Source organism: Camelina sativa, chromosome 17 (assembly GCF_000633955.1).
Source record: "Camelina sativa cultivar DH55 chromosome 17, Cs, whole genome shotgun sequence".
In the NCBI taxonomy this organism is placed as follows: Eukaryota; Viridiplantae; Streptophyta; class Magnoliopsida; order Brassicales; family Brassicaceae; genus Camelina; species Camelina sativa.
Window position 1 is genome coordinate 29,535,735 of NC_025701.1, and position 20,219 is coordinate 29,555,953.

The following is a 20,219-nucleotide window of genomic DNA, read 5'->3' on the forward strand; positions in this document are numbered from 1 at the left end:
CTCTCTTTCTTCAAATCATAATAATATGTTTTATCTTTACCACCACAGCCTCATCACCTCACGGCTTCACCATCGACTTGATCCAGCGTCGCTCCAATGCATCTTCTTCTCGAGTCAGCTCTGATACTCAGCTCGGATCACCTTACGCTAACACCGTCTTTGATGAATTCGAGTATCTAATGAAACTACAGATAGGTACTCCTCCTTTCGAGATCGAAGCTGTCTTAGACACAGGAAGCGAACTCGTATGGACACAATGTTTGCCTTGTACTAACTGTTACGACCAATACGCTCCCATATTCGACCCTTCGAAATCCTCAACCTTCAAAGAGAAAATATGCAACACCCATGACCACTCTTGCCCTTACGATCTTGTCTACTTAGACGGAAGCTATACCAAGGGAACCTTAGCAACCGAGACAGTCACGATCCATTCAACTTCAGGGGAACCCTTTGTGATGCCTCAAACCATTATTGGTTGTAGCCACAATAGCTCAGGGATTAAAAGACCGAGTTCTTCGGGCATTGTTGGTCTAGACTGGGGACCTTTATCGCTCGTCACTCAGATGGGAGGGGAGTACCCAGGTTTCATCTCTTACTGTTTCTCTGGTAAAGGAACTAGTAAGATCAACTTTGGAGGGAATGCTATTTGGAGGAGATGGTGTTGTATCAACCACTATGTTTGTGACCACAGCAAAACGTTTCTATTACCTAAACCTAGACGCGGTCAGCGTTGGGGACACCCGCATTGAAACATTGGGGACACCGTTTCATGCGTTGGAAGGGAACATGGTGATAGACTCTGGAACCACTTACACGTTTTTGCCTGAGAGCTACTGTAACCTTGTAAGAGAGGCAGTGGAAAAAGTTGTGAAAGCGGATCAAGTAGTTGACACGAGCGGCAGGTTGTGCTACAATTCGGACACCATAGAGATATTCCCGGTGATCACAATGCATTTTTCTGGCGGTGCGGATCTTGTCTTGGAAAAGTACAATATGTATGTGGAATCGGAGGGAGGAGGACTGTTTTGTTTGGCTATTTTATGTGGTAGTGCGACACAAGAAGCTATCTTTGGGAATAGGGCACAGAATAATTTTTGGGTGAGTTATGATTCTTCGTCACTGCTGGTTTCTTTTAAGCCCACCGATTGTTCTGCGTTGTGGAGTTGAAGAAACAAAGCAAGAGAGTGTCTCTTTACGAACTTTTTATATTGTTCCTCTCAATAAGCACAAAATGAACATGGATATGTTTAATTGAATAATATAATATGCGAAGGTGTGTTGCTTAAAGAATCTAAAATGTTGTATCGGCAAATGATAATGTTATGTTTTGAATAGCAGAAAGAGATCTATATATAAAAGGAAACGTAAAACAACAATGACCAAGAAAAAGAGATACTTGTATAATTAGAAAGAAAAAGAAGTTAGAAGAAGAATTATTTATCGGTCAACTGTTCGGTTCGAGAACCAATATCCGATAATGCTTGTATAATTGTATTTGTTGCCGATCTGTTCGAGTAGGTCTTGTTATTTCGGTTCAAGATTGCCCGACGGACTCGAACTTATCGGCAACAAATACAATTACGCCATAGACGATTGCCTAGTTATAATGTTTGGCAAATATTAGCACTTTCCAAATGATAAAGTTACGTTTATAACCTTAATTTTTTTTTTTAACCTTAACTAGGTAATAATGCGGTTGCACGGAATGAAATTTTTGTTTGAGTTATTATATTTGTAAATATACTTATTTAGTATAACATTTAAACTTATATTGGTTTGAATTCATCAAGTTTATGAAAGTTTAAAATAGTAAATGTTTCACCACATGATGGCGGATCTGGATAAAATGTGAACCAAATTAGTGATCGTTAGATTTTTATCAAAATCTTGAACTATCAAATCAGACAAAAATCGCAAAAAACTAAAATTACGTGAACCGGATAACTTAAATAAAATTCTTAACCCGGTCAAACCCGTCCGCTAAGCCATCCCGCAACAGGTTTAAATATTTTGAGCCGCAAAATGTCTTTGCATCCGTCCCGCTTGAATTTGTGAGATCCGCATGGGTTACACATGTATTTCAATAAATCATTTTTTCTAATATATAAAATATATTTAAAATTTAAACTTAATTAATATTAATAAAGCGATGTGACAAAACTTTTAAGAATAACACATTTGTTTTTTAATTTCAAAAACACAATGACATATAGTTGTAAATAATAAATAGAAATGAGGTTAAATAGCTAAATATGTCCCGAGCTCTCTAGCAGCGACACATCAGCTTTTTCAAAATTGTGTTTCTCTATTAATATATAGAGGATTAACCTCAAAAGAACAAAGAAATCGATTATAAAAAGAACAGAGAGTTTAAATCTCACATTGGATACCTTTTTAGAACCCTATGAGCCACAAGTTGTGATAACTCACCTTCCGAGCCGTTTGAACCCTCTCATATGGTCAAATATACACTTTTCTAGGAAGTGTGAATCATCCTCTACCTTAACGTTTGACGCAAGTAACTTACATTTACTCTTCAATACTTCCTGTTTTATGGTTTAGGTTTCCGAATAGAATTTCTATCTTTGAAGTTAGCTAGAGACAACCATGGTGGTTATCTACATTGGTGGTTGATGCTCGTGATCTAGCTAGTCACTGAAAGCTCTATAATTCAGATTAAAGGTTTATAAGGATTTTGGGTTTAGGGTTTCGTAAAAAAAATGGATAGGATCAACGGTCTATCAGATGACATTATATGCCACATACTATCTTTCCTTCGGATCAAAGAGTCTGCTCTAACGTCTATCCTCTCAAAGCGATGGCGTAATCTGTTTGCCTTCACACCGAAGTTTCACTTTGATGATTGTGAAGTTGGTAGTGGACAAAGTTTCATTGATCTTATCGATAGATTATTGGTAGTGTCTGGAAACTTTCCCTTAAGGAAAATCTCAATAAAATGTCGTAAGAGTATTATTAACTTGGAAGTCTCGGATCATGTCACCCGATGGATGAAACGGGCACTTAACCGTGGTGTCTTAGGTATTAATATAGACATAATCACTTCTGGAGAAGTGATTTTAGTTCCTCTTGAGATCTTCACTAGCAAGACAATGGTTGAGCTGAAACTAGGAAAATTATTTTCTGCTATGAGTCCTGAGGTTGTTTATCTTCCATCACTTAAGACTCTCTATCTTGATACGGTTTACTTTCATAGTATTTTTTTCTATGGAAGAGCTTCTTGTTAGTGATATGACAGAGATATGCAAGATATGATTGAGATATGCAATCAAGACACAATATTTGATTGAATAGCTTTAGGAATGTTCTGTAATTAGATTAACCTAGAGTATCCTCCTCTAGCAGTCTTATATATATATATGTCTGTACAAACTCTATGAATAATAAACAACACATATTGTCTACATGGTATCAAGAGCTTAATCGATACATTTTTTTTCTCCCGATCTCTCCTCTTCTTTCTTTCGATCTCTCTTCCTCTTTCTTTTGCTTTCCTCCCTCTCTCTACTATGGCTGCTGAAACAGTTGACTCAACCTCTGCCCTACTCCACATCAACATGGTGAATATCACCAAACTCACATCTGACAACTACATGACATGGAGCCTTCAAGTACACTCACTACTTGATGGTTATGATCTAGCTGGTTTTCTCGATGGAACCTCTATTCCCCCAGATCCGACCACCATCGTCAACGAACAATCCACACCAAATCCAGCTTATGCAAAGTGGCATTGCCAGGACAAGTTCATCTACGGTGCCCTCCTCGGCACTCTCTCTCCCTCAATCTAGTATGTTGTCTCCAAAACCGCTTATGCGGCTTAGATGTGGAAGAAAATCACTGCAACATATGCCAATCCGATCAGGAGACACGTTCAACAACTCCGCATTCAACTGAAACACTACACCAAAGGTGATAAATCGATCGATGTCTACTTACAAACATGAGGCACAGATCGAGTTCCTTCTTGATGGTCTCCCTGAGGAATACAAGTCCATCGTTGAACAAATGGAGGGCCATGACACCCCACCCACCATCACCGAGGTCCATGAGAAGCTACTGAACAAAGAAGCAAAATTGCTATCCATTTCCAAGTCCCTCACCAGTGCTGCTCCAATCACAGCAAATGTCGCTGCTGCTCGCTCTCGTTCGTATCAAGGCAAGCCGAATCCCCGCAACCAACAATGGAACAACAACAAACACCACACTCAGTCACAACGTCATCACAACCGCATCTCGAAAGGATACCAGGGTCGCTGTCAACTCTGTGGAGCCTTTGGACACAGTGCCAAACGGTGCACTTTCCTTCAGCAACACCACCAGGTCTCCACCAATGGTCTGCTTCCAACTCCATTTCACCCTTGGTAGCCGAGAGCAAACATGGCCGTTGTGCCATCCAACAACTCCACTCAGTGGTTGATGGACAGTGGTGCTACGCACCATATGACCAGTGACTTTGTCAACTTGGCAATGCATCAACCATATCAAGGGGATGACTCGGTTCTTCTTGGTGATGGTTCCGGTATTTCAATTACACACATTGGCTCTCTCTTTTTACCTTCTTCTTCTCGTCCTTTAACTCTCACAAGAGTCTTATGTGTGCCCAATATACGCAAAAATCTCATCTCCGTTTACAGACTCTGCAATGCTAACAAAGTTTCTGTTGAATTCTTTCCTCCGTACTTTCAGGTGAAGGATCTCAGCTCGGGGGTCCCGTTGCTCCAAGGCAATACCAAGGATGAGCTGTATGAGTGGCCTATCTCCCCAACTACCCTTCAAGCATTCTTTGCTTCTACCACTCCAAAATAACCATGACCGATTGGCACCATCGCCTCGGTCATCCCTCCTCTTCTATTATCAACAAAATTATTTCTAGTTTTTCTTTACCTTGTACTCAATCTGTTCCTCAATCTACTCTTTGCTCAGATTGTGCTATTAATAAAACTCACAAATTACCATTCTCCCAAACATCCATAACCTCTTCCCGACCCCTTGAATACATCTTTACCGACCTGTGGAGTTCTCCTATTCTATCAGTTGACAATTACAAGTACTACCTAGTCCTTGTTGACCACTACACACGCTACACTTGGACACTATACTCTGACAATGGCGGTGAGTTCATCGCTCTACGATCATTCCTCGGAGACACAGGAATCTCCCATCTCACCTCCCCACCACATACACCGGAACACAACGGGATCTCAGAACGCAAACACCGCCACATCGTAGAAACCGGTCTCACCCTCCTCACTCTTGCTGGTATGCCGAAAACCTACTGGTCTTATGCATTTCCCACCGCCGTCTATCTTATAAACCGCCTCCCTACACCTGTTCTCAACATGGAATCGCCATTCAAACTGTTGTTTGGTACCTCACCTAATTACTCCAAGCTACGTGTCTATGGCTGCCTTTGTTTCCCATGGCTGCGACCATACAACAATCAAAAACTTGAAGATCGCTCAACCCCGTGTGTGTTCATCGGTTACTCTCAATCTCAAAGCGCTTACCTGTGTCTACAACCCAGCTCAAATCGAATCTATGTCACACGCCATGTCAAGCTCGATGAACATACCTTCCCATTCCATCGCTCTAATCCACCTGCTCTCCTCCCCGACACATCCTCTCTGCTCCAATCACCTCCAATCACCACCATACCACTTCCCCGACCATTACCACCACACCCAGAAACACCACCTCCCTCGCCACTCGTACAGTCGCCGTCACCGGGACCCGCAAACTCTGATTCTCACCTACCCACGCCGGATTCAACACCGACTTCTGCTGTAGATTCGTCTCATGCCTCGACTACAGAGGCCACGTCCTCTATTTCAAATTCATCATCAGGCCCATCCTCGGACCTTCTACAAGCCCAACATCACAAGCGGATCACTCCTCCACTCCGTCTTTCTCCTCCGTGACCTCAACACCACCACAGGCTCCAATTCCGGCTGCTAATCTACCGTCGGTTACTCAACATCCGATGCTCACTCGACGGAGGAACAACATCTCCAAACCAAATCCCAAATATAATTATGCTGCTGCGCTTTCACGAAGTATACCAGCTGGACCTCAAACGGTTAAACAAGCTCTAGAGGATAAGAAGTGGCGTGGTGCTTTGTCAGTTGAGATTGATGCCTTTGCCCGCAATCAAACCATGAAGCTCGTCCCTCGTCAACCTCACTTCAATGTCGTTGGTTGTAAGTGGCTTTTTAAAAATAAATTTAACTCTGACGATTCTCATCACAGATGTAAAGCACGTCTCGTTGCTAAAGGGTTTAATCAGCAATATGGTCAAGACTACACAGACACATTCAGTCTTGTAATCAAGTCCACAATAAAACGGTTAGTCCTCGGTGTTGCTGTCACAAGATTATGGCCTATTCAACAACTCGACGTCAATAATGCCTTCTTACAAGGAACACTCACGGAAAAGGTCTACATGGAGCAACCACCCGGCTTTGTTGACACTGATAAGCCTGACCATGTACGTCGTCTTCGGAAAGCCATCTACGGACTCAAACAAGCACCATGTGCGTGGTACACCAAACTTTGCACCTTCCTTCTCAGTCTCGGCTTCTGGAACTCACTGTCTGACACATCTCTCTTTGTGCTCCAAGTAGGCAATGAATTTATCAATCTTCTTGTCTATATTGATGACATTCTTGTCATAGGAAGCAGCGAAACAGGCATAACGAAGATCCTTCATCCTATTAGCTGAACGTTTTTTCGTGAAGGATGCAGAGGATTTGAACTATTTAATTTTCTTGGCATTGAGGCTCGTTGAACGTCAGACGGGCTCCACCTTTGTCAGCGCAAGTATATCCTTGATCTTCTACATCGATATAACATGACAAATGCCAAACCAGTGTTGACACTGATGGCCTCCTCTCCGAAGCTGACACTAACAACCGGCTCTCCCATACCCGATCCAACCAAGTACCGACAACTCATAGGAGGCCTGCAATACCTTGCTTTCACTCGCTTAGACATTGCATATGTCGTCAACCGTCTCTCTCAGTTCATGCACAAACCAACGGAGGATCACTGACAAGCTGCTAAGCGAATTCTCAGATACTTGGCTGGCACGCTAACACATGGCATCTTCTTCTCCGCAACAAACAAACTGGTTCTTCACGCCTACTCTGATGCTGACTGGGCCGGAGACTCTGATGACTACGTTTCAACAAATGTGTATGTTGTGTATCTTGGCCACCACCCGATATCTTAGACGTCAAAGAAACAAAAAGGTGTGGCCAGATCATCCACAGAGGCAGAATATTGTGCAGTCGCCAACACTTCCGCGGAGCTTAACTGGGTCTGCAACCTATAACAGAACTTGGGATATGCCTCTCCTCACCACCGGTGGTTTACTGTGACAATGTCAGAGCCACATTTCTCTGTGCCAATCCTGTTTTCCACTCCAGGATGAAGCATATTTCCATAGACTATCATTTTGTCCATGGACAAGTATAGAGTGTGGCTTTACGGGTCTCACACGGGAACACTCGAAACCAACTAGCTGATGTTCTCACCAAACCACTTTCTCGTGCTCGGTTCCTTGAGCTCAGACACAAGATTGGAGTGTCACAAGCCCCTCCATCTTGAGGGGGCGCGTGACGCCCCCGAACTGCTCTATGCCTCGGACGAGGACACAGACAGCCTATGGAATGCTACGTGTGGGAGATCGCACCCTGGTGGTCCGGCCGAGGGACGGAAGCTGCAGTTTCCCGACCAGTCCTCCTAGATGCGTCTCCGCCCGCGGCCGAGGTTCGCTTAGGCTTTGCAACCCTCTTGGCCCTGTCGCGTTGTGTTGGCCTGAACAAGGCTAATGTATCAGATGCAACTTGCCATGTTTCCTTGAAAACCGATTATATTACTTAATAGTTATTACATTGAAAATAGTTTATCAAGCAATACACGTAAATAGTCGGATACTTCATAGAATACATCTTTGAAAATATAGGATTTTTACAAAAAAACACATGAAAACAAGCCCTATCCGGTACCCTAAGTTTGCTCCAGCCCTATCCGGTACCTGCGAGACAAAATATTATCATGAGTAATCTAATATTACTCAGTGAGCCTGGGTACCTCAACCTAGATATGCATTCTACTTTTCCCCATCCCAACTACCCCAACAAGCAAGGAAACAAGCAAGCAAATCAATCAAAGCAAACGCAACGGAAACATTAGCGGAAGCAAACAACAAGTAAGCGAGGGGTTAGTTCAATAAAGACTCGACTCGATTAACTTAGACGCTCTACTCCTACTCGACAACCTAAGACGACTAGAATAGAAACAAGGTAATCTCGACTATCCTAGACTCTTTCACCTATTCAACCAACTAAGACGACTAGAATAAAATCAAGGTAATCTCGACTATCCTAGACTCTTTCACCTAAGGGCCCTCGATAATATGTTCTGTTCCAAACCTTCCCATGCTGAAACCACACAGGTAACCAGCATGAGCCCCGATAAGCTACAATGTATTGTAGCGGTCATTCTAGTAGCGAGCTAGACATGACTTTGTCCCGCGCGAGTGGTCGTTGACAACTCTCGCGAGACAACTAAACTTCACTTGGAACAGAAGATCGACTACTCTATCCTAGCTACGACTCGAGAAGAATAACTAATATAATTCAAGAGACTAGCTAAGACGCGTACTACAAATTTGAAGGGTTAGTGGAAAATAACTCTAAGAATCTAGTACTAAACTACATGCAATTCAAGCAACGAAAATCAAGCAAGCAAGCAAGAAAATCAAGCAAGATAATCAAGCAACAATCACAAGCAACAGGAATAGAAATTCAAGCAACCTAAATTGTTCTATATACATGCAACCGATCTACCAATTTTTAAGCAAGAAATTTATTGCGATTAAAAAATCTATCAGTTCTCTCTAACATGCAATTCCCTAGTCCAAATTTTAAGTAAGTCCAAATTGCTAAAATTAATGCATCAAATTCATCATGAAGATATGCGGTTCAATTCTATTCAATTCTCACATGCATGGTGATTCCTAGCATAATTCTATGTGTTTTAGCATGAATTCTAGCATAAATCCTACCATATTAAGCATGCAACATCTACCTAGTTCTATCATGAACCTAGACTAAATGCAGCAAGCAATAGGTACGCACATGGTCCATAGGATCCATGCGGTACCCCACACAAAACTACCACAGAACTCACAGTGATTCGGCAGATCTATGTCTTGAGCTTCACGGCACCACGGATCAGACAACTCCTCCTCGCGCCTACTTCGTCTTTGAGCTGCGTCCTACAGCATCCACGAACAGCGTCCTCCTTTGTTTCGAACAATGTCTCGCCTCGTCTTCGATCAGCGTCTCAACTCCGTCTCTCTCTCTCTCTCTTTCTCTCGTCAACTTGGAAGAGCAACTACTTAGAGAGTTTGAGCTTTCTTTTCTGTTTGAGAGAATGTCACAAATAAGAAGTGAACTTCTCCTTTTATAGAGGTTTTTGGGCGGTTCCTCTCGCCTATGCATGTCGAAAACGCTGCTAGCTTCTCTCCCACTCCTTTGGCAACTTGGTGAGCAAGCTATTCAAGATCAAGAGAATATCTCTTCCTCCTTGCATGTAATGGTATTGGGCGATTTGTAGAAGATGAATCTTCCTTGACTCCTTCACTTTCCACCTTCTAATCTTCTATTGTCCAACTCCTCAAAAACACAATGATTGTGTCCTTCTCCTTAAGATTCAACAACACAATGATCACACTTTTAAGGTTGCATGAAAATTGATTGGGTGATTCAAGAGAATAAAAATATTCTCTCCTCTTTGCGCCGCCAACAAACACCGCAAAATCTGGAACGATGTCGGCTCCTCGGTGTTGCGTCCGTCGATCATCGGCTGCATCCGGCATTTCTCGGTCTCGTCCGCTACATCCGATGGTTTCCCGGTCTCGTCCGTAGTCTCTCGGCAGTACCGCAAATCCTCGGCAGTACCGCAAGTTTCTCGGCTGTACCGCAAGTTTCTCGGCACTCTCGGTACACCTCGGCACTCCTCGATGCGTCTCGGTACATCTTGTTGCGTCTCGGCACTTCTCGGTAATCCTCGGTGCGTCTCGGTACTTCTCGGTGCGTCTTGGCACTTCTCGGTAATCTTTGGTGCGTCTCGGTACTTCTTGATACGCTTTGGTACTTCTCGGTGCGTCTCGACACTTCTTGGTAATCCTCGGTGCGTCTCGGCACTTCTAGATAATCCTCGGTGCGTCTCGGTACTTCTCGATACGCTTTGGTCCGTCTTCGGCCATGCTCGTTCGATGCGTCCGTAACGTCTTTGGCCATCCTCGTTCGTCTGGTTCGTCTCCGTCCAGGTACGTCCTATGCGTCTGTACCGCATTTTGGCCATTTTGTGGTTTTTGGCTCGAACCTTCTTCTTCTTCGGGTTTCTTTTCGACTTAGCCTCTTGACCACCAATCACCGGCTATCTCCCGACTTGTTGATTTTTCGTCGGTCTTCCCTTCGGCAATTCTTCTTATTTTTCTTTTCTCCTTCTGGCTGAGTCCTTTTCGAGTCTTTTTCTCCAAAATTTTAATTTAGATTTTTACTCTTCGTGAGGGTCATTACATGGCGTGTTAGTGATATGACAGAGATATGCAAGATATGATTGAGATATGCAATCAAGACACAATATTTGATTGAATAGCTTTAGGAATGTTCTGTAATTAACCTAGAGTATCCTCCTCTAGCAGTCTTGTATATATGTCTGTACAAACTCTATGAGTAATACACAACACATATTGTCTACACTTCTTACTGGTTGCCCTGTGCTTGAGGAGTTAACCATTCTTGATGGGAGCTGGCATAACGGTGAATGGTGTCGCACCATGTCTTCTTCAACCCTTTAGGAACTTACTATTAAGAGTATAAGGTTTAATAATTCGGTCATGAGTTTCGATACTCCGAGTCTTGCCTACTTAGAATACACTGATGTAGTTCGAAGAGAGTATCCGATTGTAAATCTTGAATCCCTCGTCAAAGCTAAGCTTGATCTTTATCGTCCTCGTTTTGATATTAGCAATCCAACAAATCTGATTAAGGGGTTAAGAAATGTTGAGGTCTTGGAGATATCATCTATTTGTACTTCAGAGGTAAAGAATTATCTTCTTTTTTTTTCTCCATGTACACACACATTATTGCAAAATCCTTATCTTTGAACCTAAAATCTAAATCTTGTGACCTATGAAAACGTTTCTTGAGGTTTTTGGATCCGAAGAATGCAATTGTTTGATGACTATTGACTAGTTGATTTTTTTTATTTTAATTTTGTTTGATCAGATGCTCTATCATTTCCGTGAAACAATCCCAGTGTTCAGCAACCTGATTCGTTTAACTATTACAACTCATTTTTATAGCTACCATTGGAAATATTTGCCAATATTTGTAAGAAAAACTCCAAATCTACATACTCTCATCATCAAGGTATAACCGAGAGACCCGAATGTTTTATTGGACGAACTCAAATCTCTAATCTTTCCTCTTGTTTCAGGGTCCCAGGGCCGGTGATACACATGTGCAACAAGTGCATTTGCACTGGGACAATTTTAAATTTACATGTATTTTAAGGTCCAAACAAAATTTCAAAAACATTTTATATGTAATTAAAGCCTATTTTTCAAAAATTGAACTGGGACTATAACAATTTTTAGGATTTTTACACCAGCCCTGCAGGGTCCATTGCCCTTTTTAAATTCGAAGGAGAATATGGATCATGTCCTGTGAAACTATTGAAGATAACTGAGTATATATAGGAACAATTGCGGAGCTAGAGAAAATGAAACATTTCCTAGAGAAACTGTCAAGCCTTGAGCACGTCAAAGTCTGTGCTTGTGCAATAAAAGACAAGGAAAAGGATCGAATCACCAAAGATCTGCTAAGGGTTCCTAGGTCGTCCAAGTGCAATATCAAGATCAAGTTTTGTGAGAAAACTAAGTAATGCATGATTTGTTCCCTCCTAGTTTTTAATAGTTAAATATGTTGGAACATAATCCGGTTGTATGCATATTTGGTTATACTATTGCTCTATTTACAACTAATTCATCTTAACTAGTTCATCTTAACTGAACAACTTGAATCGAAAGACATATCCGTGTACATTTTTAAAAAATGTACTTATACCCAAATTGACTTTGACGGATAAGAGCAAAATTTTCAACTTCTGTCAGGCCAAAATTGCAATGTGCTATAGAAAAAGAAAATTTTGTGTTGTTTCTAATTCTGTGAACAAATAACTTTGTAGCCATACACTTAGTTAACATGTGACAGATGATGGTAAATGGATTAGAATATGCTAATAAACCAATCACCATTTGAAAGAAAACTTTTTTTTATCATCAGTGATGGGTCTCATGATGGGTCTCATCAGTGACGAAGCAAACCGGTGGAAGGTGGGAAGGTTTCTCACCGGTGACGAAGCAAACTGATGGAAAGTGGATAGGGTTCTAATAACAAACCGGTGGAAGGTGGGAATGGTTCTCGCTAGAACAACAAGCCGGCGGATTGGTGCTACATGATCAAAGTCTCCAACCACTAGAATCAGATTCATCGTGAAAACGTAGTACAATAGTCGGGAAAGTTGGAAACTATTAGAAAAATAATAAGAGAAGTAAACTATTGTAAAAAAACAGATGGTTACAATATGATAAAAGACAGATGGAAACACTGTGATCTACCAAAACTAACATTTTTCTTCAAAAACCAAACGGAGACTTAGTCCTGCTCCCTCCTTCACCATATTGTGAGTTCCATTTTCTCAGCTCGTTCATTGTTGTCGCGTCGTAGGCCACAGATGGGCTCACCTGCAAAATCACATCACCCATACAATATAATCATATCTTTGTGGTTTATATAAATCACCGATAATGCAAAAGGCAAAAAACGCAATAAGTATATATATTTTTTACTACTAAATTACCTTAGCTTTAGACTGAACGAAGTCATCCAAACATAGCGAGCGTAGACCAGGAGACTCTTCCGCTCTCGCACCCTAAATATTCAAACGAGGAAAAGAATCAAGCAAAACAGCTACGAAAGTAACCAGTCTATATTTTAATGCAGATTCTAGACCTTTTGTTCTTCTTGTAACAGTTCTTGAACAGGCCTGTACGCAGCAGCAATGCATAGATTCTGCAATAGTACCCACAAAAAGAAATGAATAAGAATAAAGAAAGAAGTTACAAGTGCCGTCACAAGCTGGGAATAAATAAAAACGGATACCAACCTTAAGATCACTACCAGAATAACCTTCAGTTTCCTTTGCAAGTTTGTCGAACTGGAAACCAGATTCAAGATTTTCTGGAGTTAGAAATATTTTCAGTATCTTTGACCTGTTTTCGGCATCTGGTAAGTCGACATATATCCTACAATCCCCATAGGAAATAAAAAGCTCTCACTTAGACGAGGATTCACAGATTAACATTACGAGAAAATATTAACTACAATCTTCACAAATGGAAATGGAAGTCAAATCAGATGTTACCGTCTTGGTAGACGACGAATCACAGCATCATCAAGATCAAAGGGACGGTTGGTGGCACCGAGAATGAGGATCCTTTGGCTGTCTTTTGACCTGAGCCCGTCCCAAGCTGCCATGAACTCATTTCTCATTCTTCTGGTAGCTTCGTGCTCGGACGAGCCACCACGAGCACCTAAAAGACTGTCGATCTATCAAACAAACAAAAATCCCGGTCAGTCACATAGTTACTCATCATCAATCCCGGACATAATAAAGAAAATGTATCCTAGTTACAAAATTCTCACCTCATCAACAAATATAATTACAGGTGCTAGCTTGGTGGCAAAGGAAAAGAGAGCCTTAGTGAGCTTCTCTGCATCTCCGAACCACTATACCAAACAAGGAACAGAGACAAGACAGAGTCAGATCCGAGTATAAGTTACCACGCAGAGAATAATCGTTAAGGTTGATTATTAAATGAAACATGCATACAAATAGACAAGAAAAAACACTGTTATACGACACAGTCCATTTTACCTTTGATGTAAGTGTTGAGCCCGTTATGCTAATGAAGTTAGCTCCAGCTTCTGTTGCAAGTGCCTTGGCGAGGAGCGTCTTACCCGTTCCAGGAGGACCGAAAAGCAGTATTCCTTTACAGGGCTGAAAAAAGGTCGTGTCATCAGTATTATCAGTCAAGATGAAGAGAAGTACCTGACCTAGAAAAAAAATCATATGTCCCAAACAAAATGCAATACCCGCAAGAGATTTCCACGAGAGAAAAGCTCTGGCCTTCTCATGGGGAGAATAACCAGCTCATTTAATGCTTTTTTCACGTTTTCAAGCGCCCCAATATCTTCAAATTTGACGCCTATTTCTCCAGGAGCAACCACAGCCGAGACAAAATTTCTTTCATACTCATCCTTAGCAAGATTCTGCAATACATTGTCTGTTAACATCATTGTTACTCAAAGGTACTCAAAATCCATATACCATAATCCAAGGTAGGAAAGTAACCTTCAAGTTTTGTGAGGGCTTTAGGGAATTTTCTTCTAATTTTCTTAACCTCCCAATTGATATTTCAAGGCTTGAAAAAAAGGAATAAAACGTAATAAGTTAAAAATAAATAAAATTACAGATCCACAAGATATAGCCACAGTCATATGTACCTTTCACGAGGCAGAGACAAGCGACCTCCTTTTACCAATGGGTCAGGACAAGAAGCTAAATAGTGATTTTTGGCCCAGCCAAGAACCTTTTCTGCTTCTGCAAAAACAAAGCCACAAGTTTCTGAGGTCTCTTCTTCATCATATAGATATTTAAATTCTAGAAAAAAAGGGCAAAAGTCAAATGTTGCAACAGCGGAAAAAAAGCAGCAGATATCAAACGTCAAGCACAAGAACTGTTTCCAATCTCAACTAAATCTAATTAGAAGATTAAATAAAAGGGAGAATAGAGGATCTAAGGGTGTGCTCATAGGTAGCTCCTATTCTCAAATGTTTCGCATTAGTATCCAACAGCCCGATTCTAGCCTTCAGGCATAAGAAGAACTGCCACTGTACATGATAGAGAGGATTCACCAGTACAGACAAAGAAGTGCTTGAATTCTCTATTAGCAACTATTACTACAAAACAAACCAAGTATTTTCATCCTGAGTTACGCACTTTGCTTTGTCAATATCACCCCATCGGTGTTCACTTGATATAAGTCTGTGCATAATAACTCATGTTCTTCAAGTGCCTGGGAAAGAGTACATTAAGGGATAAAACTATTAGTAAGAATATCGCACATTCAACTATGTGTTCCCATTGGCATTTTATTTTAGATCCACGTACCTTTAGTAACTCATTTATATTGCTCCGCGATATCACAATTCTCCTATCTTCTCCTAGTTGTTTGTTGAATAGTCTGAGGGTATCTTCCTCCTACACCAACATTTTACAGGAAGGAATCAAGTTGATATATGCCTCGTACCCTTAACATGTATACTTGAACAGACAGCTAATGGAACTACGGAAGTAGCTTATCCTCTGCTAAAATAGGATAGCACGTGGCAAAGGAGCTTTGCAAAAGCATACATGGGTCACAGACTCACAGATGAACTTGTACCTTCCAAAGAGACTTTGAGAAAGAGATATTGTCAAAGCGACATAGTCAGACTAGTCTATGCTATCTCGCCTAGGTAAAACAACATATCTACGCCTCCTCGTTCATTATCTAAAGTTCACTGTTAATTTACTAAAAAATTTCCTAAGACATCAGGCAAACCTTTGGGGGATGTAGGTGCATAACATTAGTGAAAAGCTTATATATCTCATTCTCCTCTGATTTTTTCCTTCCAGTTAATCCCTCTGTTAGGCACTTCAAGGGAAGAGGCTGCAACACACAAAGGCAACAAGAAATTTTTTATTGAGTTAATAATATCAAGACGAGCATGACAGCGCAAGGGATGTCATTTTAAAATGCAGACCCACAAACAAAAAAGTCATATGAAGTAGAATGACATTGTGAATCCACATTTACAGTCTTAAACATGTTGCAAATATATAAGTAAAATGTTGTAAAACTTAGAAGTCCCCATTAGACTTTTGTTAATCAAGGGACAACAGAGGATAAAAAAGAATCTCCGCTATTCATGCAAAAAGTGCACCATGAATAAATATATCAATAAAAGGCTATTTTAATGTTTAACTTACCAGCTTAGCAAGTCGGCTAAAGTTTGGGAGTACCATCGTCTGTTTTCAGTAAAAAGTAACTTGTTCAATCACTAAAAGGAAACAAAGGCTGAACAAAAACCAATGACAAGGGAGTGAGTTATAAAGACAGGCTTACAAGTTTCTCTCTTTCTTTTGAGCCTGTTTCTATCTTGTTCTGCCCACATATCATAACAATCGGACCTGATAGTTTATTAAACATTTCCTGAACTTTGTCTACAAATTCTTTTCGTCTCGTTTTAGGCACAGCTCTAGACAACCACTGCGAAGTGTCTGGAAAATAGACTATTAGTGGTTGGATGGATCGCAAAACCTACAAAGACAGGAAGATAATGGTATAACTGTAGACGACAATCCAGAATATACTTTTCATAAATAAAAATACATAGAGGCATCCACAATATAGGAATAAAAGAACATTCATGATCTTTAATGTTTTGAATGTTTATGCTGCTAGGTCACAGTTTTCAGCAAGTGACCCCTTGATAACTGAATTTAGCACAGGGAGTAAAGCCAACAAAAATAGCCAGTGTAACTTCCAAAATATACCTCATTCAAAGCATCCACAGCAATGTATCCATCTACTGCCTGCATATCCAAATCGTACTTGAGGTCTTTCACTGCGTAATAAAATAAATTTTGCTTAGCTACGTTTAAATCAAACCTCTTTATATATAGCAAGCAATTCTCTAGATTCACAAATATCACACATTAACGATCGGAATATTAAGAAGCAATTATACCATCAACCCAGTGGATAGGTAACATCTGGGGCTGCTCTGCTGGCTTTTTCTCACTTCCCTCTGTAGTTTTATCATCACCACAATCAAATATGACAGCAACACGGTTCCCACTCACCTCATATACCTCTCCACGCTGTCCACTAGATAATGGCCTGAAAGTTTAAACAATCTGGTTAAAAATTTCAATTCTGAGTTCGATAAATGTTGCAAAAGGAGTGCACAGAATAAATTTCCCCACTTTCAGGCAACTCAAATTACAAAAACCGTAGATGGCATACTGTCATTAGAATTACGAATATCATGAAAGAAGGGTATGTGATGATGATATTCACAACCAAACAAGATTCAATTCATCAATTAGCAAAATGATAACGTTGATTGGGAGAATTGTGAATGGTGTTGCACATCTAGGAAGAAACATTTCTAGAAAAGAAATATGATACAGAGAGGAACTAACGAATACATCAGAAGGCAAGAGTTGTAACAGAAGTTTGCCTCACATCACATCCACTGCTATGCCTGAACTATTCAAACCCAAATCCCCGATGAATTGAAAAGGCAGATCCAACTTACTTGGAACAATCATAAATTATCAACTGTTAGCTGATGAGAAAATTACTATCAACACCACTAGGCAGACCAAGAGCCATAGCCACAAATAATATCAGACCAATGTAACGTAGATGATATTTAATTGCCTGAATTTGCAAGATGATATTTCAAAATCCCTCATAATCCCTAAACTTTTTTCAGTGCAAAGGTTCTACTACCAGTTGTCAACCCTTCACAAGCTTACACAACTCGACAGGTAAAGTAACAAAGCACGTGGTCATATTGAAATAGGTAATCAACAAAAGAAAAATATTAAAATTCTAAGGAAAGCCAGACTATGAGATAAGAAGGATAAACTTTAAAAGACAAGACTATGAACTCAAATAGGAAAAAGAAGGCAATTCCTGCACCCAGTTCCCCCTATGGACAGCTAATGGTGTTTCCGACCCCTTGAAGTAGAAGCGATATGAAAAAGGAAAAAACCTTGGAAGAAAAAAAGATAAAACCTTAAAATACCACAAGACATTTATCAATTTTCCACGCTAGATGACTTACCAACCCACCTGCCAGGAATAACGGTAAAGGCACTCTTTTGACCATCGGATGTAAAAATCCTCCCCAATACGACCCTGTGATCCATTTACAAGCCAACAAAAGATAAGAATGAAATCATAACTCTAGGTTCTCGAAAATTTCTCAACTCCTAGATATTGCAGTATGAAGCCTTTGATGCCTTATTCCAAATATTTAGGTCTATCGTGGACTTGCTTCTAGACTACGAAAGGGTTCATAACCAATTGTAGACACTCAATGCGTATTTAGACAACTAAAATAGATCAATACAAATATATATTATATCCATGCACATGGACAAAATAATATCAATACAGGAAACGGGGATGCCACCATTAACTGAAAATGAAAATGGAACGCCAATTTTGCTTTGCTTCGTCCAAAATGAAAAGGGAACGCCAATGGAAAACAGATCCACACAGAAGTAAATCAGTAAATTACCTATGCTTTGCTTCGTCCTTCTTAGGAGACCCAACATACTTTACTTGGTCTCCTGCAAATACGTGGAAAGATTAAAAATTTGGAATGAAAAGGAAAAGGGAAAAAGTTAAAGGCTAGTAATGAAATACAACAGAAAGAAAAGTATAACTAGATACAAAGCTATTCAAACATGCCGTGCCCATTGAGAAAATGGGATATATTATAAAGAACATCTCGATACAATACTATCCAACCAGCTAAACAGACATCATTTGATGCAAATAGCAAGGTGAACATGGTAAGAGTTGGCTACCTTTCTTAAGAGGCCGCTTGGCTTTATCATAATGATCAACTGCAGCTTCTGACACCTCACTAGAGCCATATAGTTGTTCTGACATTCTCTGCCACAATGTAGAGCAGATAAGGACATGTACAGCATTTCCAAATTCTATTGATTAGAAACAAAAGAATGATGTAGCAGTCATCATGTAGATCAATGAAACAGCAACCAAAAGGCATGCATAGCGACTCCTTTTCGAAGCATGTGTAGTTTACCGATAAAAAGTCCATTGAAAATAAATAGTATAAGAAAATGGAAAAATTATATGACAAGGTAACAAAAAAATCACATTGTCCATAGGAAAGGGAATGCAATTATCATGGTAGATCTATAAAGCCACATAAGAAGATCATACCTTCTCGATATCCTCTATGTCAGCTCCAAGTTTCTTGAGGACTTCCTTAGAAATCTCCAAATATCTTTCTTCATCGTCAGTTCCTTCTACCTTCGCTTCATTGCTACTCGTCTCATCATTGTTTGCATCGGTTTCTTCCTCAGCTTCTGACTCTGAAGTGCACTGATCTGATTCTGCAATGTCATCATCTGATTCAGACTCTTCATTGTAGTCATCAGCAGAATCCTGATCAGAATCCAACAATCATGAAACAGACAGAAAGAAGAAAGGTAGCAGCATGTCATAGAAAATAAACATCAGAATCTCACGTAAGGTGCAAGAACGCTGCTGTCAAGAACCAACAGGGGAACTTGTGTATCTCGGGCAAGTGCGCGTACTAACCTCTCCCGGTAGAGCTCAGTGCCTGTATAATTATTGGACCTTATTTCCTCAGCACTTATATAGTTTGATATAAATCATAAAACACTGCAATGCATTCTCTAGTCAAAAAAAAAAAAAAACAAACCTGGAACACTCTGGAGCAATATTCTCCCACTTGAAGAACCTAAACGAGCACCATACCTGGACGCCATATGTTTTTGTTTAATATGTGAGCTAACACATTCCACCAGAGTATCTTTTGTGTGTTCACTGGATGAAAACAGAACATATTAGCAAAAGGAAAGTGACACGATAAATCCCACAAGGAAAAGACAGTCTTTGGTTATTACTGGACGTAGTAAGGGAAAGACTCCCAAGAGAGCTGTATAGTATCCCAAGGTTGAATCCTCCGCAAGAAGTCATTCTTCAATCGTTCTCGTTTATTAAGGAAAGGTGACTCCTTTTTGCTTTCACTAGCAAGCTTCTCATTGTTGAGCCAATCAATTTGGTCTTGTTCTCCAAGCTGAGCGTGAGAATCAAAAGGCTCAGCACCAAACACATTTTTCTCATTCCCTGTCTTTTCTTTACTCGAAGGGAAACGGCTATCCTCACTAGCATTCCTTCCATCACCTTCAGAACAAAACCGACGCAGTTGGCTGTTCCA

At 40.4% G+C, this 20,219-nt stretch overlaps 4 protein-coding genes and 1 pseudogene across 6 annotated transcripts in view; 4 read left to right on the plus strand and 1 right to left on the minus strand.

The window, feature by feature from the left end:
• LOC104759037 overlaps positions 1 to 1,210 on the plus strand; it is a 2,796-nt pseudogene extending 1,586 nt beyond the window's left edge.
• On the plus strand, positions 2,724 to 3,812 carry LOC109129961 (F-box protein At4g22280-like). The gene is made up of 2 exons (XM_019239020.1): positions 2,724 to 3,216; positions 3,547 to 3,812. The coding sequence occupies exons 1-2, from the start codon at positions 2,724 to 2,726 to the stop codon at positions 3,810 to 3,812; spliced, it is 759 nt and encodes a 252-aa protein (XP_019094565.1).
• LOC109129962 lies at positions 3,949 to 4,389 on the plus strand. Its single transcript, XM_019239021.1, has one exon. The coding sequence runs from the start codon at positions 3,949 to 3,951 to the stop codon at positions 4,387 to 4,389; it is 441 nt and encodes a 146-aa protein (XP_019094566.1).
• Positions 6,005 to 6,742, plus strand: LOC109129963 (uncharacterized mitochondrial protein AtMg00820-like). Its single transcript, XM_019239022.1, has one exon. The coding sequence runs from the start codon at positions 6,005 to 6,007 to the stop codon at positions 6,740 to 6,742; it is 738 nt and encodes a 245-aa protein (XP_019094567.1).
• LOC104758324 overlaps positions 12,562 to 20,219 on the minus strand; it is a 9,681-nt gene continuing 2,023 nt past the window's right edge. Inside the window, exons 3-26 of one of the 3 annotated variants that reach the window (XM_010481159.2) lie at positions 19,906 to 20,175; positions 19,701 to 19,825; positions 19,504 to 19,598; positions 19,196 to 19,420; positions 18,814 to 18,901; positions 18,522 to 18,573; positions 18,071 to 18,136; positions 16,956 to 17,107; positions 16,762 to 16,832; positions 16,331 to 16,525; positions 16,195 to 16,233; positions 15,767 to 15,874; positions 15,334 to 15,423; positions 15,163 to 15,238; positions 14,667 to 14,763; positions 14,515 to 14,584; positions 14,256 to 14,432; positions 14,038 to 14,160; positions 13,806 to 13,889; positions 13,525 to 13,709; positions 13,267 to 13,405; positions 13,113 to 13,172; positions 12,961 to 13,032; positions 12,562 to 12,844 (exon numbers count right to left, since the gene is read on the minus strand). In XM_010481159.2, coding sequence (XP_010479461.1) covers positions 12,737 to 12,844; positions 12,961 to 13,032; positions 13,113 to 13,172; positions 13,267 to 13,405; positions 13,525 to 13,709; positions 13,806 to 13,889; positions 14,038 to 14,160; positions 14,256 to 14,432; positions 14,515 to 14,584; positions 14,667 to 14,763; positions 15,163 to 15,238; positions 15,334 to 15,423; positions 15,767 to 15,874; positions 16,195 to 16,233; positions 16,331 to 16,525; positions 16,762 to 16,832; positions 16,956 to 17,107; positions 18,071 to 18,136; positions 18,522 to 18,573; positions 18,814 to 18,901; positions 19,196 to 19,420; positions 19,504 to 19,598; positions 19,701 to 19,825; positions 19,906 to 20,175 — 2,767 coding nt within the window. In that variant the 3' untranslated portion in view covers positions 12,562 to 12,736. The remainder of the gene's footprint in view (positions 12,845 to 12,960; positions 13,033 to 13,112; positions 13,173 to 13,266; positions 13,406 to 13,524; positions 13,710 to 13,805; positions 13,890 to 14,037; positions 14,161 to 14,255; positions 14,433 to 14,514; positions 14,585 to 14,666; positions 14,764 to 15,162; positions 15,239 to 15,333; positions 15,424 to 15,766; positions 15,875 to 16,194; positions 16,234 to 16,330; positions 16,526 to 16,761; positions 16,833 to 16,955; positions 17,108 to 18,070; positions 18,137 to 18,521; positions 18,574 to 18,813; positions 18,902 to 19,195; positions 19,421 to 19,503; positions 19,599 to 19,700; positions 19,826 to 19,905; positions 20,176 to 20,219) is intronic. The other 2 variants (XM_010481160.2, XM_010481162.2) reach the window with 2 other exon arrangements.

Bases quoted from the DNA above. Each gene is read 5' to 3' on its own strand.
- LOC109129961 (XM_019239020.1), top strand. From the start codon at position 2,724: ATGGATAGGATCAACGGTCTATCAGATGACATTATATGCCACATACTA. The intron at 3,217-3,546 runs GTATTTTTTTCT...CTGCTGAAACAG, and splicing joins TGATACGGTTTACTTTCATA to TTGACTCAACCTCTGCCCTA.
- LOC109129962 (XM_019239021.1), top strand. From the start codon at position 3,949: ATGTCTACTTACAAACATGAGGCACAGATCGAGTTCCTTCTTGATGGT.
- LOC109129963 (XM_019239022.1), top strand. From the start codon at position 6,005: ATGCTCACTCGACGGAGGAACAACATCTCCAAACCAAATCCCAAATAT.